Source organism: Eucyclogobius newberryi, unplaced genomic scaffold, assembly GCF_026437365.1.
Source record: "Eucyclogobius newberryi isolate DKJ021-1_F unplaced genomic scaffold, fEucNew1.0.hap1 SCAF_10, whole genome shotgun sequence".
Classification (NCBI taxonomy): domain Eukaryota; kingdom Metazoa; phylum Chordata; class Actinopteri; order Gobiiformes; family Gobiidae; genus Eucyclogobius; species Eucyclogobius newberryi.
Window position 1 is genome coordinate 27,226,635 of NW_027315724.1, and position 26,861 is coordinate 27,253,495.

The following is a 26,861-nucleotide window of genomic DNA, read 5'->3' on the forward strand; positions in this document are numbered from 1 at the left end:
CTCCCATGTTATCCCTATGGGAAAACCACAAAATCTCTCAAATTACCACATTTTTATGTTTTACACTTTAACGAAGTCCTCCTAGTGCGTTTTGCCCACCAACCTCAAAATTGGTGTACGTCCTCTAGACAAGTGGGGCATCTAAAGTTATCCAAATTTTAAGGATAACTTTTACGGTCTCTGTGCGACGGAGCCGCAAACGTTTCCCAGAATTCTGACTATTTGGCCTTCAGAGTGGTCTATAAACAATAGAGTTTTTCCAAATGACATGATATTTTGAACAAAATTCTAATTTGCCATCCTGATCATAAAAGTATGAGAGCCAAAGTCATATTTTGTACGGCGTAACCGTAGCGTTGACAGAAACATCCCATGTTATCCTTATGGGAAAATCGTAGAATCGCTCAAATCACCACATTTTTACGCTTCACACTTTAATGAACTCCTCCTAGGGCGATTGTCCGATCAAGTTCATATTTGGAGAATATCATCTACACAAGCGGGGCATCAAAACTTATCCATATTTTGATTCTAAGTGCTACGGTCTCTGTGTGGCGGACCCGCAAATATATGTCAGAAATGGGAAAACAGCGAAATCTCTAAAATGACCACATTTTTACGCTTCACACTTTAACGAACTCCTCCTAGGGCGATTGCCCGATCAAGCTCATATTTGGGGAAAATCATCTACACAAACGGGGCATCAAAAGTTAGTCATATTTTGATTTTAAGTGGTACGGTCTCTGTGCCGTGGAGCTGCAAATATACTGTCACAAATGGGAAAAACGCCAAATCCTTGAAATGTTCACATTTACGCTTCACACTTTAACAAACTCCTCCGTGGGCAATAGCTCGATCAAGCTTTACTTTGGGAAATATCATCTACACAAGCGCGGCATCAAAAGTTATCCATATTTTTATTCCAAGTGCTAAGGTCTCTGTGCGGCGGCGCAGCAAATTTGACTGACACTTGTGTTGATTTGCACTGGATTGGCCATGTCCAATGTGTCCCCGTCTGTCAAGTTCTTTTTTAATTCAACACACAATAAGGGCGCCATCTTTATCAAGTCGAAAGCGCAGAGTCTGAAGGCCGGCGGCCCGCGAGGGCCGTTGGATGCCGCTTGCGGCTTTAATATTCTTTCTTTCTTCTTCTTCTTCTTCTTCTTCTCGGGACCAACCCCCCTATTTTTCACCCAGTGAACATTGACGAAAAGTCACAAAAATTTGCACACCTCTAAAAATCGTGCCTCTCTACATTCTGGCTATTTCCCTTTTCTAAAATAAAAAAATGGTGCGTCAGCGCCCCCAAATGTACCAAAAATGCATTGAGAGAAAGGAAATGACCCAAACAAAATCTGATCGTAGAATCATGAAATTTGGCGCAGAGGTAGATGGTGACAAGAGAAGTAAAAAATATTATTACGGCAACGCCGTCCGCCCAACCAAATGTCGGCCATATTGCTTCAAAAATGGCTAAACATGACTCAGGAGTTTTTCCAAACGTCGTACTTTTACGAACTCCTCCCAGGGCGTTGGCCCTAAAAAGCTGAAATTCGGTGAAAATGCTACTGAGGAGTGGGACATCAAAAGTTATTCAAATTACATTGATACCTGTCACGGCCTCTGAGCGGCGAAGCCGCAAACTGTAGCTAAAATTTCAGAAATCTCCCAAATTTAACATTTCTGCCGTTTGCGCAGATAAAGTCCAAATTGCGTCAAATTAGAATCAGTTGTTAAACGCTTTGCCCTAAACCTACTTGAAGTGAAATAAATTAATTTGGCGCCACAGCGCCCCCTACAGATTTTAAATGGAGGTTGAATGTTTAGTTTTGCGAAATTATATGAAATTTGACACACAACTCAATTTTAGCATCCCCATCAAAAAAGTCAATGAGACCCATGTCATAATTGTTACGGCTTTGCCGTAGCGATGACCAAAACCTCCCACGTTATTCCAATGGGGAAATCGCCAGAAGATGTTTACACTTTAGACTTTCACAAACTCCTCCCAGGGCGTTAGCCCTATTAACCTGAAATCTGGTGAGACTCATCTTCAGGGGTGGACCATCAAAAGTTATCCACATTTTTATTCAAAAAGTCACGATCTCTGTGCGGCAAAGCCGCACATTTTGCCAAGAATTCAAAATAAAATTGCTTTTTGATGGTAAAACAAAGGGGAGAAGATGTGACAGCGTCACAGATTCAGCAGTAGGCGTAATAAAAGGACCATTGGGGCACGTTAGCGCCCCCTCCTCTTGCGGCGTGGCGAGGGCCGATCATTGCCGCTTGCGGCTTTAATTTGATTTATATTTGTGCTTTTTCTATTGAGCTGGCATAATAGCGCTAAGTTTAGGTTCTTATTAGCCCTTGAAATAGACTTTACATATGATATTTACATAGCCACGATTTAAATGTGGGCAGTGCAATACAGTAAAACTGAAACAACTAATCCAATATTGAAATAATCGCCAACTAATTTAGTAATGAAATAATCGTTTTCTCGACTATATAGACTCCATTAGTGTCACTTTTATGGCTCAGGCAGACATTTTTTAGTTGTAAAAATGCTCGTTCTCAAGCCGCAGAGCTTCATCACCAAAACATTCTCATATTCACATGTCTTTTATGATCAAGACTACTAATCAAATGATCAAAAAAATAGGCAGGCGATTAGTCGATTACCAAAATAATGGTTAGTTGCAGGCCAAAAATACAGGCTTTTCTTAATCTAGGAGAAAACTGTGACATTGCAGCTCTGCAGCTTTGGATGCAAGAAAGATGCTGTTTCACTGTAAGGATCGAGTAACGCCGTCTGACAGCGTCACCCTGTCCCCAGGTTACAAACAAAATACAGAAGAGAAGACCAAATTGTTACGCTGAGCCCCAAAGAGAAAGTTGAGTGAACATTTTGATGACTCTGCCTTCCGCACAGTGAGCGATAAATAAAAGACCTAGAGTGGAGTTTGTGTGCATTTTCCCGACCTGTAGAACTGAAATCCTCGGTGGATCCCAGTGAAACTCTGTTTGTAAGAGGCAATGTTGAGGCAAATGTCAACGGTTTCTCTAAAACTACTGCTGACACAATGAAAATGGCAGTTCACTTCACCAGAGGAAATCCATAAATAGAAGTGTGACTTTTGAGCAGATATGGATCGGTGTCGTGAGGTCAGAGATTTTCATTGTACAATAAAATAGCTTAGTGATAGTCCACGATGCCACGGGAAATGCACCTCATCAACAATACAATAAGCAAAGGATAACAAAGAGGTCCAGATCCTGTCAAGATATGCAGATTTTGACAGGCGTTGTTTTCCTTCCTCCTTCTGCCTTCATGTGTGATTAAACTTTGAGATAAGAGCAGTAAAAACACTTGTGAATGACAGTAAAAACACAGCAGCTCGACGTTGAAAATATAATTCATAGTAGAGTAGTGGAGAGTAATTTGCAGTAATAGTAGTATAAGTAGTAAAATAAGCTCTTTAGTTTAATTATCTTCCTGTTTACTTTATATTGTCATACAGAACATTTGATTTCATAAAGCTGTGTTAGTAAGGATGTCAAGATTATTAGGTTAATTGATAATTGTCATTAAAACAATTATAATTGTGAATTTTTAGAAGAACATTCTTTTATTAAAATGTATAGAAAAGTGACAATTTTCAAAATAAATTAGGTGTGTTTTAGTTCAATTAAAAATATACATATTATTATTTTTATCATTATAACATTGAGAAGTGTTAACAAAACAAGTAGGAAATAAAATGTAAGACTTTATTGTTGTTTTGGTCATGATGTTAAAAATCACAAATATTTAAGCGTCAACTAATATTATGCCTACGCGTGTTTGGAAAAATGTTCCGACTTTCTTTTGATGGAAACTTAAAAAAAACAAAACAAAGCCCCTTCACATCAGCGATCGCTCAGCAATTCACAAGAAACACAAACTAACCTGAGGCGTGTGCATACGGGCGCGTTAGCACATGTTTATGAAAGGCCCTGTACATTTTACACTCTTATCCGGGTCATCATCTGTTCAACAAGGAACAATTGCAATCTGCCACCTCAAAAGCTGGACTAGACAAGTATTTCCTTTATTTCAACGAGTCAACTGTTGTAAGTGAAAAAACAAAAATCAGAAATGATCCAAAATCTCAGAAATGAAGGTCGTCCATTTTCTAAAACAGCTAATATCTCATCTTATTGCAAATGTATGGGAAGAAATGCTGCACGAACCCACATTGAATGCAACGCAGGACGCACAATAACAATAATCCTGTAAGATCACTGCCTACTAAACGTTACAGTGGCGGTTGATGAAGATGATGTAAATACAAAACCAGGCTAGACACACCTAAGCAAGACGGACAACTTTGCAAACAGTCGTGTAATCTGACTAGAGCCTGTGCCTCCATGTGACTGTGGATATCACTATACTATATGTTCAGCATTTTAACAAAAGTATCATGCCAGCAATTTGCTCGCGGGCGCCACTGAGATTGGATACAAGTCAAACGCAGGCGCCATGATGAATATTATTACTGCTCTTGTACTTGAGGGCAGTTTTGAAATACTTCTGAGCCACAAGGACACTAGATAGTATTCAAGTTTTTGGCTCTGAGGATATTTCAGAAAGTCTTACAACAGATACTATGTGTTCCTGAGGTTTCGGGGAAATCGAGTTAAAGGTCAGACGCCGAACTGGGAAACAACATGAAAGTTTAGACGGACTGCAGTACCAACCAGCCATAACATTATGACAACATACACAACAGCTATAACTCAACAAACTGCTATAACTCAACAAACTGCTATAACTCAACAAACTGCTGTAACTCAACAAACTGGATCGCCTGTATTCTGACACCTTTATCAAGACCTGCACAGTTTGGGAAAAAACATCTAATTGTGATCTTTCTTTGAATTATAGTGATTAGCATTGCGATTTATGTTTTAGTATTAGAATTCAGGTCAAAGTTCACGTTTCCCGGAAAATGTACAAAACCGCAGAAAGAGGCGCATGAACTGACAAACTCATAAAAGAATCACATGCATTTCAAAACATGTTTGTACAGATTTAAACAACAAGGTTAGCTGTTTCTATGCAGAATAAGACAGGATATGTGGAGGAAATTATGGCGCATCAAAAATTGCAGCCTTTGCGATTTGATAATTGCGTCTATTCAAATTGCCATTTCAAATCGGTTGTGATTAAAGTTGTGGCCCTATTCAAGATAAAATAGTCCACAGTTATTTCTCTTTTCCTTCCATGGACCAATTTGGATTTGGTCTTAATTCAAACCACTGATATTCATACAAACTTTAACCTTAGAAGACAAACTGCTAGATATAACCACTGACACTGGATAAATGTGTTTCACTTATCTACACTTAATGCACCGGTAAGTCTCTCCTGGAAATGTTGCAGGCATACAAGTTGGGCATATTCTGAATGGTAAAAGCGGCTTGTCTAGACCTGTGAGCTCTGCCTCTCTTTGTGTCACTGTCATTTAGCATCTGCACCGCCCTGTCGGCTACAATACCCTCCTCACGCTGACTGCACGCCTCGCTACCGGACAGCACGCTCCGCACACGGCCTGGGGTGATAGATATGTGATGTAACAGGCAGCCGGTTTGTCACTAGAGCATGGGGGGGGGGGGGGGGGCTGACACACAGTGATGGGGAGGAGTCTAATTGGGAAGGACCCGAAACAACAAAAGAAGAAAAACAAATCGTGATTAAAAACTAAGTAACCTTCATCAAAATAATTATGGGTGACATTTCAGTTTTGTAAATGTGTGTTTGGCTGTGGTTTGATTATTAATTCACGACGACAAAGGTTGAAAATGCAAAACAGAAAGCATTAAAGTTGAGCATCTGAACAAGGTATTGGGGTTATGGAATTTAAATTTGTTGCTGAGAGGTTTGTACTCTTGCCTTTCAAGAATGAGCGTAGAGCGGTGGTCGACTAAAGACATGTTCGGTCCATCGATTAATAGTCTAAGAATTGTGTTTTGTCAGTAGGGCTGTAACTAACGATCTTTTTTAGCAGTCGACTATGGTCAAATTATTAATTATATTGTACAATGAGCCATTTTAAACGCGTTTTCTACCAAATAAATGTTGAAATACGGTAACTGAAGGCTTCTGGATAGAGAATGTTTACAAGTGAAGTGTATAATGTCTGAAAATCAAAAATAGCTTATTCTTTTTTGACATTTTGAATGAATAATACCACCGTCTTTGCTTTTTTTGTATGTGTTTTAGTCTGTATAATCCAAATAACAATACAAATGAAAAAAATACAACTGCAGCCATTTTTTTTGTCTTTTTTTAAATCTTAAGTTCACCACATTCGACTACAGCCCTCTTGATGAAACACGGTTCTAATTCCAGACACAATTGAACAGTAGATAGCATTTTGTCATCGAGTGAAATGGCGTGAAAGTGTGAAAAAAATGTGACGGCTCGGAAAGGAAACTCTCCAAACGATCTGTTCGGCGAGTGATGCTTCAGTCACAGCTGCTGCGCCGTGAACAGATTCAGCAACACCACCTCAACGCTCCTCCTTCCCTCGTTCCCTCGCTCCCTCACTCCTCCCCCTCGCTGACATATGTATCTGTGGGTGTAGGATGCTGAACTCCGGTGTCTTGTCTGCGCGTCGGAGAGCACCCACGGGCCTCGTGCGTGAGTCAGGCCCGCTGGCTGCCCTGATACGCAATGACAAGCCGGGCCCTGGGCACACACAACAAATGCCATCGCGCCACACTCCAGCGCCGCGGCACAAAATGCCGCCATTAGCTATCCGAATAAGCAGCTGTGTCTTAGGCGAGGGATTCAAAAGAGGAAACTGGCACCCGACCACAAAAATGTATTAAAGCAATGGCGAGAATGGAGAAGCATATAACAGACTTAACAAGAATTTAACTGAGGCGACACAAGCTGGAAAATTCCTTTTAGTGTTTAGTTACAACACGAGGACAAAAGGCAACCTTGATGTTCCCCAGGAGGTGTCATCGTATTCTGTCGGAAAGAAGCTAAAAAAAACAGTTTGGAAGTTATTCTCCACAACGGTAACAAATGCAAACAACGCGCTCCCAAGATGCAGTTCATTACAAAGAAAATCTCCCAGGCACATTGACACACAGCCCTGGCCTTACTCAAATATAGTATCTGTCACAAGCAATGCTATCAGAGTTACAATGGGAATGTCACAGATCAGTGAAGGAGAAGAAATAACTAGTTTTTCTTTCGTGCAAAATGTATAGGCGTCCTCCGTGTATCGTGTAACAATTTATGGAAGATAGAAAGAACATCCCGGCTGGCGCCGTCTGTGAAATGGAATGTCACGAAGTTGCTGTACAGAAAACATAATCACCAAAACTAACAACAACTTTAGACACAAAATAATAACGTCTGCAGTGAATTCAAGGTTGCCGTTTCCCTCCCCCGAGAGATGTCAAGGCAAAGCAGCAGAGCAGTGTGTTAGGATGGCCGACTGTAATATTTCACTTCAACAAAAGAACTATTCTCAACTCACTTCCTGTCTTGTGTTGCTGCTGCAGCTACTGGCCGGAAACGAATCCATCATCCAATAGGCCCTGAGTGCTCCCGATGTGAAAGGCAAAAGGTCAAAGGGCGTCAAGAGGAGGAAGTCAAGTGTATTTTGACTGTGGCGCACCTGGATAGAGCTCAACCGGACCCGGACGGTGGCTGCGATTAACCGCCTGGACTTGGCTTTGTTTCCTTCACCTGTATCTGCTCCAATGAAGCAGCGCCGGCCGCACGAGTTAATGTTCCGGGGAGGAAAGCGCTCCCGTTGCACCCTTTAAAACGCAGAACAATGGAGGGGGGGGAACACACGCAGAAAGGAGGACAGCGCAAGATGGATCTGCCGTCGTGGATCACATCTTCAGGAAGACAAGTCAAATACGTGGATGATCTAAAACGTGGAGGTTATACGCTCGTAAAATAAACATTCGCCCATTGTGTTTACAGAAGAAGCTCCGCGTGGTTTTCCCATTCCCCAAATCCTTGTAAAATAATGGGTCTTTAAGCTTTGCACGTTGCTAACACTTTAAATGGATTTGAACGGGACTCTGGGGCGGTCACACTCAGATGTAATCATTTGAACTAGTGTAATAATGGCAGCAGTTGGTTATGCTCTATTATGCACTATTATCCCTGAAAACAGAACACGATGATCCATTTCCATGTGTCGTTAACATTTTACACACTGTTGGAAGGATTATTACAGTGATGATTCTCTTGTGCCGGTCAAAAGCCTTGCTAAATGGACAGGGTCTTATTAAGGCAGCAACTAAAGAATTATTTCATTTATTTCATTAGTCGACGAGTTACATGATTTTTTTGAACGCCTTTTAAACCAGATTAGGTAAAATTATGTTGACAAATGAAGACGAACAGATAGAGAATATGTATGATTTAATGTACGTCTCCTGTTTGATGAACAAGATAATAACAATTCATCTAAATGTAAGGCTATTCAATTAATTAACTCGCAATCAAGATCAGTCTTTTCGAATAGTAAATTATATGCTTGATCGTCTTAATTGAGAGATACATATGCAAATCTCTGTGGAAAAGAGTTTAGTTTAAAGCAGAGGTAAAAACTCCCATTTAACACAAATACAAAAAAAAGTCTGTTTCTCATGATAAGTCAACATGACGAAAAGCCTTTTTTTTTGTCATATCGCTCAGTCAGAATGTTATCCTCCTTAAAAAATGTCCAATGCACTATCTCAACTTTGTCACTGGATAAAACCGCCCAATACTTTAAAACTTCGTAAAGCCGTCAGCTCTGTCCACATTTAGATAACTCTTGCTCTCCCCCTTTAAACCGGAAGCAGCAGATCCACTACACAGTTCACTTTCTCGTGCTCACAATGAGGTCGGCACGTGACCCTGCCCCCCTCCGCCTGCAGCGCTCCAGCACAAACATCCCTCTGCAGCGCTGTGGGCAAACGCGCTGAGGACCATCTGACTGAGCCCTTAACACGACGCTGCCCCGATACATCTGAGCAGAGGACAATGTGGAGCGTGAGGCTAAAAACACTTGCGCACGCATGCGAGCGCACTCTGGAGAATTGGATTGGATAGTAGTAGCGTAGTATCTCCCTGCTCGCTGTGCAAAGCATGAAAGGGGAGCTGGCGCATGCACTCTCCATTGTATTACATTGCAGCGGTCACATGGCGCCCATTCAGACATGTTCATTTCCTCTAAAGCTTAAAACACATAATTGAAATGGGAGGAGCAACCACTGAGTGCTAATAAATCACACTTTTCTAATTGGATCTTTTTTGTCATCTTTCATGTTGGATTTATAGTACTGGCTCTTGAATTCTGCATCCGTCTTGATTCATGACACCATCTGACAGTCCCTAATAAATATTAATAATACTCCTAAAAGGGACTTTATGGTGGTAAAACAAAGGCAGCTGAGAAAATTAATTACCTAAACCTAATTAATCATATCCACGTAGTACTTGACAGGTGCTTTGCTTCCCATACTGAAGGGGCAGCTGTTGTTGTCTTTAACTTTAACAGTTTTACACTTGCAGGCCTAAAGTTGTTTTTCTAGCACTTTCAATGTTGTGTTAATCAGGATGAATGTGACCAAAGCAACAAGTAATTTAAGTCATGAGAGGACTAGTGAACATGTGTGTTTCTGTCAAGCGTTACTTACTATCACTGAAAGCTCAGGTCTTGATACATCACTTTATCACTCGTCGAATTATGTCAACATACCCCATAAAAGAGTCATCTCTACTCCCACTACTTCACACTGGGACCCCAAATATGGCCAACCAACCAACCCAAAATAAGATTGACACTGGTAACAATTTTAAATAAGATTTTTTTTTTTTAAATCCGGTTTTATATGATTTTTTTTTTTGGTTTATTGTGTTTTAATTCCACCAAATTATACTGTTTCCAATACCGAAAATGCATTAAAATATATTGTCACTTAATATTTAGGTAGTGTTATTGATTGAAACGCTGTCCTTTCCGCTATGACTTGGCATTTATTCTATTCAAGTGTCAAAACCTGTGGGGGCAAGTCAGATTCTTGCTTTGAAATAAAAAGCAATTATGTAGAATCAAGTCATCTTGTGTTATCATGAAACAGAAAAGCCCGTAATCCTCTTGTTATCATAAACTCGGTTCAAATCCACTTCATAGAATCATCTGACTGTCTAAGAGTTACACAAGCAAACCATCACAAAGGTGCTCTTTATGCCTGGAAGATTCTACAGCCTTTCTGCAAACTTTTACAAAACAAATTATAACACTGCCCATGGAGGTAGCTCCCATCAGCTCTCTTATAAATGACTATGGGCCTTTCAAATAGCAGATTTGTCGGATGAAAAAGTGTGTGTTTGAAGGTGTGTGGGAATGCAAACCTCAAAGGCACACAACACATAAGCCTTTCGTTCTTTCTTTTTGTTTATCGCAGACAGAATTTTAAAAAGGTTTCATTCATTATTCAGACTGTATTTGCAGAATGTGCACTCTTAGCCGTGCTTAGTTCAGAAAACAGTCTTTGTGGAAATGTTAAATAAACTACACCTTTGCTCGAGGGATTACGTTACATGTATTACCATAGTCAGATCTACCACAATAGGCGTGTACCATTACTTTATCAAACAAATGGTTGTATTTCCACATAGCGCAAGTGCCTGCATGCATAAACCGCTAATCCGCCATTTTTTCTTCTACTTTAAGTCCTCTAAACGTCCAATTTGCCTTGAACAGAATAGGACTCTTGCCATCTTCCACTTCACACATGATTAGGATGTCGTAATGATGGAAACTTTGGAGTCCTTTCATGCATACACATTAATAAAAGCAGATAGATGTGAGTGTGTATGATAAGTGATTTTTTTTTTTCAGTGCTTTCATCATTAGGGCTACGGGTGGGCGTTGAATTAATATCGAAAAAGAGTATTCCGATAACGGTAGCCAGACAATATCATGTTGGTCTGGCAGAAATGTGTTAAAATGAGTCTTCAAATGTATTGGTTAAGGTTCAATCGTCAGAGAAATATGAAATGTCTGACAAATTAATCACAAAACTGCAGAAATATCACCATATATTTGATTATTATTATTATTTGAAAGTTTAAAACATCACTTTTTGTCATTCATCGTTATAATACATTATTTTTTTTTAACTATTAACAAAATACTTAATCTTCAAAACATTAAAAATACTTTCTACATCTTAATATATTGCCCTCTTCTTACCAGGCTTATCCACAGCAGTCTTATAATGCATTGTTTTGCTTAATTATTTAGTTTGACCTTCAGCTCTTTTCTTTCTTTTAAACTATGAAAAAGCATGTTTTATTCATCTTTATGCATCCACCATATGGAGACATGCCCTCAGGGTCAAACCCCACTTTGCCTGGCCTGAGAGCAGATCATAACGACACACGTGTACAAACACATTCTGAGTCAATTACGCCTCACAATCAAACAACCCTCACCGCAGAAGTACGGATGCTTGAGCAAACACCATGTCTTAATCCGTGCAGTAAGTGCCTGTATTCTCCAATGGCCCTGATGCGCTGCTTGATGGATTCTTCAAGCTCAACGTGTGAAAGGCAGTCAAAATTCCTGTGACAGCCATTCGCCAATGATCAATTTGCCATCATCGCCATCCGCTGGACCGCTCTGGTGCGTTCACATCAATCCAGCAAGTAAATACAGTGAGTGGCTTAATGCATTTTCCTCTCTCGGGACCAAATGGCACCACAAAGATATACATAGTGTGCTGAGAGGTAGATTGCTTTCTCTTGAAGAGTGAAGAACCCTTCTCTTGGACCACTCTGGCTGGTCCGAGAGAAAAGAGTTTTGAAAGCGGACTTCAGACAGATCAGCTACAAGAAGGGATTTTTGTGATAAAAAGTCACAAAGGAAGAGAAAGAAAGGACTGCAACTCTTGTTAAACAAATCAGAATTCACTTTGGAGCGACTATAGGGCACTTGAGAGAGGGGTAATTAGCATCCTTCTTCAGCGTAGCCTCTATTGGATCACACGCTTGGCACAGCAAGGACTTTGAAAATCACTTGAGCTAACTAGGTCTGTGCAAAGCTCTGTCATGGCACAATGTTGCACACTTTATTCCTCACGATTCTCTGCCTTTGCGGCTGTATAAGTTCTGGTAAATTGATCATTTGTGAGATCTGTGTTTTTAGGGAACACCTTTTTGTGATTGTCTAAATGTGTTGATATGATTGATCTGTGCTGCTCTTGGCCTTGAAAATGTAATTAGTAATCTTAATGGGAAGTATTAGTTATCAGATAGATCAAAGCAGATGCCCCTCATCACTCATATTCATACAGTGTTTAGGCACTGACTTTAACACCTTTCAATACTGATAACACACATAATTATTTAATACTGTAGTAACGGCTGTAGTCGGATTCTAGATCACTCTTTCATCAATGTCACATTGTGTGGCCAGATTAATCTTGGACCATAATCTAGTGTGAATCGCACAGTGTGTAGTGGCTCAGGGCCCACATCGCAGCAGCAGGAGCAGCAGCTGGGTAAGTCATCGGACATCGGACAAGGGCGCGCCTAGCTCCACACTATGACCTTGACAAGAGAGCTTTTTCCCTGACTGACACTCTTTCTAAAGCCGAAAAGAGGCTGTGTCCAATTACAGGCCTGGCAACATTGTCTTGTTAACTTTGGCGGTGACTGTACATTTTGAGGCAGCGCTGAGATCAACTGCTCGCCGGAGTTTAAATTGACATGGCTACCTTTCCCACTGTCACTGCCTGCCGTGTTACTGTGTGATGGGGAGCAAAATAAGCTGTCAGAGGCTGTCTATGCAGATGCTGACGCCATCACTGTTGGCTCAGGGTGACAGCCGTCATAAGAGGTCGAGTCTTGTCTATGTCTTGTCGCCTGTTACTTAACATCAAATAACTCACAACGCCACATAGTCGAAAGATTTCAGCAAATAAGAGCTACACCCGCCATCTGTCATCATAGTTAGCCTGTCGCAGAGATATAAGGCCGGCTCAAGTCGCCAGGAGCGCCACTACAGGCAGAAGACAGCTAAAGAACATGCAGAAAGGTGCATAGTGTTAATTTTAAAGTTAATAAAAGATGTTTGGACTTTTCGATGCCAATTGAATGTGGAGGTAGCATTTTAGGTGCTATTAATAAAGTACCATGGACACAAAATGGTAACATTCACACATCTTTCTTGGTTGTCCATTGTGTATGTATTACTTGTTATTAAAAGGTGTAGCCACAGCTGCCCTGGAATCTCTGGGGTCGACTGACGATGGCGAGGCTTAAAACCTGGGTGAAATCACTTGCCCAAGGAAACGGTGACATCATGCACTGGTCGAACCTAGAGAGAAATGAGCCACCGCTGCCCAATTAGCTTCAGCCTTAACGGTCTGAAGGGAAAATGCTTGACTGACATTAATGCTGACGCTTGCTCTGCTGTCAAACAATCCTGTGCAGATCAAATAACTGGGCTGATGTGTCATAGCAGTGTTATTAGTTATGGACATGGCGGGGGTGTAACTTGTGCAATGCCATGTAATATAACGTTATGGCTGTGATCAGAAGATGAAATGCCTGAAACAATATTGGATCATAGTGGCTGTTTGATATTGCCCGCTCACTGAGGCAGACAATGTGGCAGCTGCATTGTATCCCCAAACTTTAGCAGATTACTAATGAGCTATTGACCTATAAATGCCACTTCAGAAATGACATGGACCAATATTGACCTTTGCAGGAGAAGCTAATCTAAATTGTGTCCACATGCTCTGCAGAACAAGCCAGGGGTCAATATTAAGAGTCCATTAAAGCTGTTTAACGAAAGCAAAGCACTGGAAAAATACTCTAAATTAATGTCATCATCTAATGTTAGTGGTTACTATAGGAACAACTATTTATTTAGTCTTATCTTAAGCAAGTGCAGCCATTCTCCTTGTGACCTCAACTTGGCATTTTACCACACACACACACATGAGTAGGAAAATAAGTTCTAATACATCGTGGGATCTTATTTTCTTGCCCATTCCTACACTTGCCTCACCTAAATGCAATTCAAAGTGTTATTGGTATGATATATGCATTTAGGAACATTGGAATTGGTGCGTAATATGACTGGTTAATCTGTATTGCAAAGAAACCGGCAAACATTTAAACATCACACACAGGCTTGATATTTGAGTGAACATGCAAATTGTGAAGGAAAAGCTTAAACATATCGGTGCAGACCAGTAACCTGAAATCCGCCGGGTGTTAATTGGAAATACAACGCAACTGCTTCAGCGTCGGACCGTGTCATTGGGAAAGGAAATAAGCACAAATGGTAAAATGCACAAATGGTAAAATGCACATGGAGGATAACGAACTGGAGCTGGAGTAAAGGCAGGAGGCAGATGTAACTGACACTAAATACACTGTAACAGGAGACACATGGCAACGGCAACGTTCACAACTGCCCCATTGTCTTCTAAAGCCCTGTAACAAGTATGGGTCATTTCAGGTTAGGGGTAACAACATTTTACTGATTGATGTCTGGCTTTTTGTGTCAGTTTAAAATGCTTTAACTTGGCCTTGGCTGGGATGACAGTCGTGTACAAGGCCACAGCTAAACGTTATGAAATAATATTGAAATCATCAGCTTCTGCAAGTTCCCAGCAACTTCAATACGTAGTTTGGTGAGGTGGGAAGTTACTGGACTGGAGGGCACAAAATGTATCACTTTAGACACTGGGGGAGTACGCAAAAAAGTGTACTCCAGGATGAGAGTAGAACTACATAATTGCATCAAGAAAGTCCTACATCATCTGGGTGAGAAATCAAACCCACGACATTCCCTCGAATGTCGTGGGTTTGATTTCTCAGAGAGAAAAGGAGAGAATAAATATTGAACCAATGAATTGTAAGTAGGTGATGAATCTCACAGTTAAAAATATAATACATATAAGTAAATAAATGTTAATCATCTCTGTAGTCAAAACGATGTGCACACTGTATAGTTCAACCATTGCAAACCACTAATACTGAGTAGACATTTATTCAAAGCTCCATTTCCGTTTTCTTTACATTCTACTAGCTCCTGAGGTTTAAATAAAGACTTTTTAGAGAATATTTCCTCTACCTTTTCACACACTAGTAAATATATGTAAAATATGTAACTTTAAGATAAGTTGGAACAATGTTATACTCTTGGGCAAATTGAATTCCATATTCCCGCAAAACAAAGGCAAGCTTGGGAGGTTCAGTGATCCTTTTTGGGGGATAAATGTGTATTTTACTGTTGCCAGATTGTAACTTCCTGTTTGGTGAGTCATCTCCACCAAACTGTCCCATGGTGAACTTGTCTGCGTCCCCCTGGTTCCCCACCCCTACCCCCCATCCCTGACCTCCATTTTCCCCCTGTTGGTCAGTCCGTGGCAAATCCGAAAAGCCTCCCAGCGTCTCCATGGCGACGGGCCTCAGTCGAGCAGATGGCCTCAGTGCGCCGTGCGGCAATTAAAGAGCGAGCGGGGTGGGGGGGGAGAAAGTGGGTCAGGATCAGGACAGGGAGGGGCTGGAGTATAGTCCAGGGAACATGTAGCTGCCCCCGGCCCGCGCATGTACATCTGCATGTGCACCTCCAACACAAGTTCATGCCTCACTTCACTCTCTCTCCACAGCAAAACAAATAGTCCTGTCCATGCCAGTCAGGACGCAACGAAACTGAAGAACAAAGACAAGAAAATGGAGAAAACTGAGGCTGCACCACTTGTGTGAGGAAAAAGGGAGGATTTGGGGATAAATTGTCACTGACATCGCTGGTCTCGCAACTTTTTTACTAGTCACTAACGATTTATTCTTTAGAAATACATTTTTAATCCGATAAAATGTAAAATATGCTGATAGAAGGATTCTACGAAGATAAGATTTACAAAGTAATGTGTATAATGGAAATAAAATGTCAAAAATGCATCGTTGATTAGTCACAAGTATTGAAATAAATTGCTGCAGCTCAACTTTACATGTCTTCTAATATAGTGACTTGTGTTGAATTTCAAAAGAATGAGAACAGTTGTCAAGAAATCCACAGGGAGTAGAAAGAGAGTCGAAAAGACAAAATTAGATTTTGTTGAAATGAGTTTTGTTGTAATGCAGTGACTTTTATGGCTCATTTCTGTCGGGATGAAGGCTATAAAAGGTATACAGCAATACAGTATTTTATCGCTATGTTAATGCAATGAATTGTGCAGAAACCCTTTAACAAACTGACTATAACAAAGACGCACATCAAGCAAAGATAAGATTTTTCTTTAAATCTCCAGCAGAACCACACCATTCCAATCAGGGGGATTAACCCTTCAAATCCTATAGACGGGCATATTGAATCAGCCTCCTGTCGTTTGAATGACTCAGACTAATGCCGCTGGGAAGCCACTCGCTCTGGCAGGAATTTCATAGAACAGAAATGTCTAAACAGCAGGAAGCAAATTCGTCCTCAGTAATGTGGGCCAAATCCAATCAGTTTCATCCATTTGCGACTTCTATTACATTATAAGTCAGCACTTTGAAATACATTCCATTTCATCTTGACTTTTTAGAGAAGATCTGGTTGAAAAGAAATGGGATGATTGAATTACTCGCTAATGAACTGATTTAGCAACAAAATTTAATTTACTGGTATAGACATGTTTTCATAATTAAGCCATTTAACCAATCACTTTCGGCTTTCAAAAATTGCATTATGAACTGTATGACATAACGGCCAATTCTATGTGTTCAGTCATATTACCGTATATAGTATCAATTGCAAGTCGATCTACATTGACACAAAATACGCAATGATAATGAGGAGTGGTATGCGTTGACTGGGTTCAATAGGTGAATAAAGCGTGTAGCTGAAATGTGAGACAAAACTGGTTTACAGTGATAAAAGCCACAAGGTTGGTTGGCTGGCTCTGTGAAGTGCTGCGGTTTGTGGGAGCAGGGTCAGTGTGGGGGCGATTATTTCTGCATAACTAACCCTCATGTAAATATCTGTGTCTGTATGTGGGAGAGGAGGATAAACCCTTGACCTGAGCCTTCTGTTTCTCTACATTGGCCTGACATTTGGCTCCTTTATGGCTCAATTGACGCTTACTGGGAAAGACAAAATGGACCCGCGTGAACCCTTTGCTTCTGTCCAAGACTTCCACCGATACCTGATGGGTAATTCTATTGGTGGCGCTAAAGCCAAGCAAATACATGCTGCCAGAACAAGAGCTCCCATGTGGAAACGGCTGGCGCAGTTGTCAAGTTGGAAGACTTGTCAAATTGCACACTGAGGAAAGGAATTGTGAGCACCGCAGGCATATTTTCACTCAAACTTTACTTATAAAATCACTATGGCTATGGCTATGGCTTCTGGGGCTATACTATTGTAAATATAAACCAGACAAAATGTCAACCCCCGGCAGCATGGGAGATTTAGGTTGACTTTGACCTCGATCTTACCTTAACCTTTACAAAGACGCTTTTGTTTTCCCTAAACACTGTTTGTGCTTCTAACACAAGCATTTTAAATCTACAATCAAAACCAGGACCTTTACTTAAGAACTAATGATTGTAAACATTACAATCAAATGAATAACTACATTATATTTAACATGTAGTAAAATCATTGTATGGATTGATTTCTTGTGAACAATGCATTGCCTGTCACCATGCATTACCAAGCACAGTCAGTTTTACTTTGCAAATCATGATGCAAAAATTATACAAAACCATCGACAATATTTCCTCAAGAAACCTGTTTATGCACTCGAAGAATATAGGTCCATGGTATGAGTTACAGTTCATTCTCTCTTGTTTCTTTCAGAGAACATATATATATATATATATATATATATATATATATATATATATATATATATATATATATATATATATATATAGTCGATTCAGATTAGTCAGTACAGTACACAGTGGTTGACTATGTTTCCTTTTATAAAAAACAAGTCAATAGTGTATGTAGGTGCAGCGCGTCAGGTTCAGTGTGTTGCAGCTCCAGATAAAGGGATAACCACAGCACCTTCCTCCTCAGCAATCGCTACAGATGACTTACCCTACACCAGTGTCCCTTTTCAACACACAATTTTGGCTCATATTCGTAGCTACATTTGGTTAATAAAGACAAAAATGCAAATAGATCCAAACACTGCATGTGCCACACCTGACATTCTGCAAACAGCAAAGCATCACAGTAGGAATCAGCCAGGCTTGAATGGAGAGAATCGATAGCAGACTACATTAGCTTGGTTTGGCATAACCCCTGCCAACAAAATAGAAAGATCAATGTAAAACTGCAGGCCATCTATGTTATCTTTAATCTTTTGGTGCAGTCAAGTTAAACCACCAGTTCTGGAAAAAAAAAAGCTGGTAAATTGTAAGTATTTTCTTGCTTGTGTAAGTTGACCCCAATCTCCCGGTAATGGCACATGCTGGAAGACGATCATGTTGACTATAGAAGCAAGTGGAGCGGAAAAATAGCTCAAACGTTCAGATCTAAGTAGAAGAAAATCTTGGCAAATACGGCAATTACCTTTAAAAGTGATGGCAGGGCGGCGCGAATGAGACAGAACTGAGTGGTCGTCGCTTAACATTTCGTGGTGTGTCTACAGGACCATCAAGGAGCTATTGTGCTATTCTGTAACGCACAGAAGCTTAACTATATGTCAGAGAGAAGAAATAAACTTATGTTGTGGATGCCCCCCTTTTGCAACACGCACACACATCACAAAAAGCATAGCAGTTGCTTTGAAGCACAGTCAGCTCCCGGAGAGATATCACGGCAGAATATTAAATGAGCGAACACCATCACTCATTAAAAAGGGAAACATTTCATGAAACAAACCCCCTTTTGTGCAAAGCAGAGAGCAAGTCGGCTCACGGTGCACGGTGGCCTCAAAGGCAGAGGGAAGGGAGAGACTGCAGACGAGGGAGGAGATACGGGGGGGTCATGCACAAGTTTATACAAAGAAAAAAGAAAAAAAAAACGTACCTAGCTTTATGGATATAGCGCGTAGCGGAAACGTTTTTGATTATATGTGTTTACCTGAAGAGGCCTTACAGTGGATGTCATGTGCTCTGGATAGTCCCAGGGAACCATTGCAACTCAAAGACCAGTTTATGCAAAGAATAAAATGCTTGACAATCTCTCAGCTGGGTTAAGTGCAAAAACAATGACGGAATAATAGCTTTGGGGCGAAATACTTGACCACGGTTTTTGTTGGAATACCAAACAATGAGAGCTACGCAGGGGACAAGATAAGATAAGATAGCCTTTAATGTCCACACATGGGGAGATTTTGGTTGGATGGATGTTGTGGTGCGACATACTCGGCGACTGCTTACGCCAATGTTTATCAGTTCCAGATCCAAGTCAAGACCGCTAAGCCTTGACCTCGGAGGGCAGCCAGATTTCATTCAATCCGGGTAAAACCGAGCTCTTTGGTGAATGGTTTAAATGTTAATAGTGATGTTGTGGATTTAAACTGACACGAAGCAAACCAGGAAAAGATGATTAAATATTTAGGTCTGCTTCTCTTGCAGCAAGAACTGGTTGAATTCCTTGAGTGGGCCGAGTGGTCTAAGTGGTATATTTTGTATGCTTTGGTGCAAAAAAATAACAAAAACAGTGAAGGGTAACATTAGAAATAACATAAAAGAACTTAAAAAACATTTCGACAGCTTATGTCCTTAGAATTATACAGTTCTATCGGACGTTTTTGTTAGAATTAGGCTATTTACACTATTGCCCCGGAATAACGTGTATACTTAATCAATACTTTGTTGGGTTTAGATGAGCAAAAATCCATTTCCCAACATCCTCCCACATGCAGCACTTTTGAGTCATCCTCTCCATCCACATTTTCACTGCAGGAGTATTCACTTCTTTCCACAATTTCCAAATGAACTGGGCACATGTCACCAGCCCAGTACTTCGCTCCGAAAACTGGTTTGCTCATACATGGCACTAGCCCCGGCAGTAGGTCACATGGTAACTATCCCTGCATGAAGTCCAACACTCCTCGTCAAAGGGCAGTCTCTCACAGCAGATATAAAAGTAGCCGTGACAGCATTCTCCATACCTAGACAAGTTGGATATAATCAGAGTGAGTGTGTAATAGCGTGTTAGACCAGTGCATTCACACTTTATCCATCTCTTTTTGTTAGTGGACTCAGCAGGTTGTAGACAGACTGGTTATCAGTGTTCTTCTGCTCTCTAATGGAAGGCACATCAGCAGCTGCCTGGTGTAAATTGACTTGTTCAGCTCGTCTATGGTGGCTGGAGGGGCGCTGATCAGATCTGCTTTTAAAGGCATACGGTCTTAGTGAAAAGACCGGGAATTATCCACCCGCTCAACCCCGCATAAGCCTCTGAGTTAGACCCCAGCAGAAAACCCCAGACACAATGAATAATTAAACGCATTCCCCTATGGTTTCTTTGTTAAATTGGAAAATACTTCTCGGCTCTATTAAAACTGATGATAACTTCAGAATGTGAAGGAAGACAGAGGTTTTAAAAAAGATTGTAGAGCTGTGCAATATCCAAAAAATGAGCTGAATTTGCCTTTATGGTAATATTTTGATGCAGAACATATGTTGTTAAATTGGATGTCTATCTATTCAGTCAGTACATTGCTTCAGATTGTAAGCCATATTGCAATAATGACAATTTGTTGAATATATGTCTAGTGAAGTCGTGTTGTATCTATAGCAACGACGAAGATTGAAACGCTTTACTTATTAAGTTCCCAACAAGGCAACATTTTGTCACATAAATACAGAGCAGGCTGTCCAAATCCCTCCCCTGTGGGCTATAGTTTACTTTTCTCCAAACTCAGGAACAAACTGCAAGGAGACCCCAGGCTGACACAGGTTTCATAAAAACGGAAGCAAGATATGGAACACTTTGTTCAATCAATGTCAATTTGCAGATACAAAAAGTTAACCATTTGATATCATACCAACTGAGGGCTAAAAAGACAGAAAGACTAGACTAAGCTTTTTTGAATTGCTTTTCTAAGGGCAAGATTTGATCCCTTGCATTGATTTTCTTTCTTTGCTGATGCTGCCATTTGAGTTGAAACAGGGAAAATTTCAAGGATTTTGAAAGCATAGCATTGCAGCTGCAGTCTGCTGATAAACCTCTTTTACATCCTGATTGGCTGGGCCCATGATTGTTGTGAGAAAACCGAAGATGAACGGAATGACACTTGAGAGTAACGATGGATTAAAATAACATGAAAAATGCAGCATCAGAATAATATTGGTGCATGTTTCGCTGAACGACATGTTCTGACAAATGCTGGCATCCGGTAATAGAAGAAGCCAGTGTCTAGGACCAACATTACCTGAACTGCTGCTCAATATAGCATCCTCACACGGGAATACACGAAAACTGTTGTCATCCAAAGAGATGTACAGAAGGAGTTGAAAGGACCCATCATTATTTTATTTTCTATATGAATACGTTGTCTCTGTGTTGTCTCTGGGAGTGCATCTGATGTAAAACCTGCTAAAATGACGATACATATGACTGATTATTTACTATACTTTAAAATGCTCTCAGGGAGTCATCTTTGACACATCTATGCCACTTTTTCCTTGCATAATCCTCCATCTCAGCTCAACCTTTTCATTATTTAGCCTCAGTGCTTATCATCATGTTTTATTCATCTTTAATATGCATGCAGCCCTTTCCTGGGAGCAGAAACTTGCATACCCTGCAAAACGTGCTCACTAACTTCCTTTAACTGAGATATTTTTCTCAAGATAAATTTCCAAATGCCATGCTTAAGTACGCTTCTGAAAACCTTGATCAAAGGGCCACTAGATTCCGAGACACAAAACCCAGACAGTTGACTCAGTAGGATTTTGTTCAGAGCTGCCAGCACCGGCCACAATTAGCCAAATGCTTAAAGAGTTGACGTTTGAATGGCCAACAGCCGCTATTAGTTCCTATGGCTAAGTTAAAAGCTTAATCTCCTGTCAGTTCGCCTCAAGCAATCCTCTCCCGGGACGCGAGATCGCTCCCCTCATCCATCACCTCAGCAGGGACCTAAAGAGACACTCCCCAAAGGAACGGAGGATCAGAGCCATTTGCATTTGGAGCCATCAAGGGTCGACAATCCCATGGTGACATTCTCCATTTTTGCCATATCTTAACAGTCAGACGAGTTAAAATGCCAAGAAGAAACGGCAATTACCGTTTTCCTACGCCGATAGAAATGAGCTGAAATGCTAATTAACACGTTTCCAACAGACAGAAGCGACGGCGCAAAGGACCCATCTGGGAATTGTAACCTGTTTGATTGCCGAACATGAAATCGACAGTCATTTCAGCGCGGGTACAATAGCATGTCGCGACTGTTAGTCCTGTCACCTCGGCGATGCGAAACACATCAATCAATCCCGGCGACATTTCGTGCAGCGGCTTCAATGTGTTTCTAATAAGCCAAGAACAACGATGTCAGCCGCGGCGTCACGTGTCACCGCTTCTCGCACGGGCAATTGCGTTTTTATGGCACGAGTTCACGCCTCAAATTTGGGCTTCATAATGAATCATAAAAGAGTTCAAACTGTCAGTGGAAAGACAACCAGGTCTCCGGGGAGATGGTGACCGAACAGGAACACGGGAGGGCAACTCAAGATTATGCTGTGATTGGAAAAGACTATCAAACACAATCGAGCCCGTGATATGAAAGATTGAAGCACGATTGGCTATGACAGGGAGAACAGCAGGGGGTCCCGCTAAAACTGATACAACTGGGCCTTCTGCAAAGGTAATACAGTGACACTAAGTAGAAGCTAATTTCACATATGAAGAATTCTGCTTTGATAGACAAAATTGAATAATTTTGGTGAGGGAAAAGAGCTTTTTTTTAGAAGATTCTGTCCCTTTTTTGATATACAAACTGAACTTTTCAAAAAAACACCAAAAAGAAGTTACCACGTACTTTCTGTCAAGTGGAATATATGCATATAATTGGGCTGCATGTCTGTGTACTTTTTTTTCAATACCTTTTTCATTACAATCATTTAATATCACCACTGCAGTCTTGACTAACAAACACAATCGAGCCTGTGATATGAAAGATTGAACCAGAAAAGATATTTTTTTAGAAGATTCTGTCACTTTTCAAAAAAACACCAAAAAGAAGTGACCACGTACTTTCTGTCCAGTGGAATGTATGCATATAATTGGACTGCATGTCTCTTTATAATACCTTTTTCATTACAATCCTCTAATATCACCACTGCAGTCTTGACTACACCACTTTGCACCCTTTACAAATAAAACAAAAACGATTTACGTATGTTTTCCTCAACTGTTTAATCCAACTGACATGAAAAATTAAAACTATGCAACATGATTTTCCCAGAATGTCAATTTGGACTGGTGCAGCAACAGGACATGAGCCAAGCCACAAATGGGCACCTGGCTGCTAACTCAATTCACAGACAATTAGGTTTCAATCTGGAATACAGAAGAGACCCGCTCCGATAGAATAGGAAACGAAGCTGCTATTATCATCCACACAACCGTCTCAATGTCTGCTTTATTTGATCAGCAATTTGGCAGAACGCCGACACTATTTCTGTCAATGTGCGGACCCTTTGTGTGCCCTCCGAACGCTTTATTACCGCAACATGTACCGGTACAAATGGTTTTCCCTGATGGAGAACTGCTGGAGTTTTTACAACTTCTTGCGTTTGTGAGGGAGGGTCTTTTTTGTTTGTGTTGGGGGCAATAATGATAGTGTCTGGAGCATGCTGTGTATCAATTAGGCCTTCAAAGACGTGGGCTTTTATGGTAGTGCCCTTTGACCTGAGGGTGAAAGACCACATTCTTCTTTGCATTTGAAAGAGGGAAGAGACAAACAGCATCTGAAATCCAATGTTTTCAAAGCGGCCTTATATGTGCCACACATATAAATTCTAGGCTTGGAGCAGGAGGCATAAGCAACACATCCAAAAAATGTATCATTATTCTTTAGTAGAACCTGTATTTGGTGAATGGTGAAGGACCCCAACTTTCTGTACTTTTTTAACAATATTTCAGTGTGATATAGGGTTTAGATAATTATGTAAAATCAACTTTTCTAAGATTTTTACCGTGTTAAAACTCTTTTCCCATGTCATTAAAACTTACAATTTGATTGATTCATGCATGTTTAATGCTGTATTGTCCTGCATTTGAGTCTTGCCTGCTCAAACAAAATGTGTTTTCACCTACCCCCTATCCCCGCCCACTACATCGAAGGTCTAATTACAGTACTTCGTTTTCAACCATAACACACATACAGGAAACTGCCGCTTGCTGCAGTGAAATGTCACCATGAAGAGGTCGGTCTATCAGGTCTGCAGCTTTAAAATCAATGAATCTGCTTCTATTATTAGAATCATTGGCTCATTTATGATCAACCTTGTGCTTTATAATGACCACACTCTGATATTTCTTCTTTCAATGACTGGATTTTTTAGTTTTTTTGACTTGTTTAGGTGCATCTTTAAATCATTTTCCTTTCCCTTCAGTGAACAGCTTCAAGCATTTTCCAATTGAAATCCCAAAGGACTCAACTAATCCTTATCTTCTCCACCAGAAGAGGGATCATCTCAATGTAAATCAGAGTGAGGAGTTTGATCAAAGTATTCAATCAGTCGTAAACACATGCCATAAATGTGTGGAATATTTTTGAGAAAACGTTATTACAAATCTACTAATATGTATCTTACTCATGCTGAGGTTTTGGAAAGGCTTTTTTGACCACACTTGACATAATTCATAATTCCCTTCAAATGAAACGCCAATAAAAAATAATAACAAGCCTCAAATCTTAAAGAAAGTCTTGAAATCCACAGCCGGGTGCGTCTCAAACACTGCCAAGCGAAAAGAGCAGACAGACTGATGGCTTGTAGCTGTTTTCTCTTCCTTATTAGGAAAACTGTCAATAGAAATTACGCCCAACACGTTCTTTCTTTTCTTTTTAAAACATGGTACTGAATTCACAGGTCTGCACTGACAGTCCCCCGTGTGATCTATGTCAAACGATCTTGTTTATCTGTGGTTAGCATCAATCTCCTCCCAGATCACATCCAGCACCACACAGGCACGCTCCACTTTGTGCGTGCGTCTCCCATCAAACTGCAGCTCCTACAAATTAAAAGCCTATAACGCAACATAACACGCGCGCTAACGGTTTTACTTTGTAGATTTTAAATGGTCTGCGGCATGCACTACTACTTTCCCATTGTGATTCAAGAAGGTTGAGCACCCAGAGTTCTTATTTCAGTGAGACAATATTGGAAAACTTAGACACTGCTGCTCCGCACGGTTCGCACATGTCGCCATCTGCCTGTTACCAGGGAAACTTCAACACATAAAGACTTCCGTTAGTGGGATCTGTGAAGCACTGTTTCTGCTGGTCACTCAGTGGTCACTTTGCCGACATCCGTGCGCAACATTCCCGTGGCAAATGTTGAAATAATAATAGAGACGTACCTTGAATGCGCAGCGCCAGCGCCAGTATCCAGACGCCCAAAGACATCGCCATGACTCCTCAACTGTCCGGATCGCCTCTGAGAACCTGACAGCGGATGGATGCGGCTCACAGGCGACGGAGACCGCGCATGCAACTCGTGCAAATCCCACAAAAATGGCAAGAAGTGTAACTGTGGTGCAGCTCACGCGCGGAGCAGTGCGAAGCGAGACTTTTACCCCCCCAAAAGCCGCCCCGGTGCGCGCTGCTCTGGTTCTGAAAGATCTGCGGCTTTATTCCTCACGCAGAGTTTGCACTGTTTCTATCGCAGCTCAAAAAGAGTCGAGTCCAAATCCAAAGCGGCTGGAGAGTCCGTGTGTGAGAAGGACGCGGAGCAGAGGCGAGTTCTGCAGAAGCGCGCAGCCTTTGTTACTCCAGCCTCCTCAGTGGAGGTGACGGGCGGGAGGGCTGCGGTCGATGCCGGGATGGGAAGTTTCCAGTACTTCAAGTTTTCTCCGGGATAAATGTCTCCGTTTGTCTTCGCGCAAAGCTAAAAGATGTTCTGCTTCACGCGCACGTCCCGACCCGTCCCGCGAACGGCCCCTGGGCCAGATGAGCTGCAAAGTTGTATAAAGAGTGGGGGTCACGGATGAGCCCCGTTAGCTCGTTGTTCTGGACAGATTAGAGAGCCGCGTAGTCTGCACCGCGCGCGCACCGCAGATCCGTGTGTTGCAGACGCGATCCAGACGCGATCACTGACGCTCTGGAGAGATCTGCCCGAGTGACGTGTGCGGGGGGAGGAGCCTGGACGGGCCTGCGAGAAGGAGGCGAAGAGAAAAGTTATGGGAGCCATAGTACCGGGCCCCCCCAGGGCCCCCCCAGGGGCCCCCCAGGGGCCCCCGTGTGACTCACACACCTTTACATACCGTTCACTAGGCAGAGCTGTGACTGGGTTCTTTTAGCTTTAGTTTTATAGAAACTGTTCAGGATTTAGACGCGCTGTGGCGTTGGCGACATGGATGACGCATTAGGAGTTAGTGTTCTACAGAACTGGCGCGGTTCGGGACCTGTGCGGGTTCCACACCGGCTCTGCGGTCTGTCTCTGACTAACGCTGTGCACATTCACGTGATGGAGAAAACACCCGTCTTATGACCGGAAAACCGGACCAGACACAGCTGATATATATATATATATATATATATATATATATATATATATATATATATATATATATATATATATATATATATATAGGAATAGCCTGGATAATTTAACTGAATGACAATGGAGTCACTGCTTTACAGCCCATAAAGTT

The 26,861-nt window shown here is 41.3% G+C and overlaps 1 protein-coding gene across 11 annotated transcripts in view; it reads right to left on the minus strand.

Annotated features, from left to right (window-relative positions):
* nectin1b (nectin cell adhesion molecule 1b) overlaps window positions 1-25,740 on the minus strand; it is a 165,120-nt gene extending 139,380 nt beyond the window's left edge. For all 11 annotated transcript variants that reach the window (XM_072453010.1, XM_072453013.1, XM_072453005.1 and 8 more), the window contains exon 1: window positions 25,569-25,740. In XM_072453010.1, coding sequence (XP_072309111.1) covers window positions 25,569-25,620 — 52 coding nt within the window. In that variant the 5' untranslated portion in view covers window positions 25,621-25,740. The remainder of the gene's footprint in view (window positions 1-25,568) is intronic.
* Between the last annotated feature and the right edge of the window lie 1,121 nt (window positions 25,741-26,861).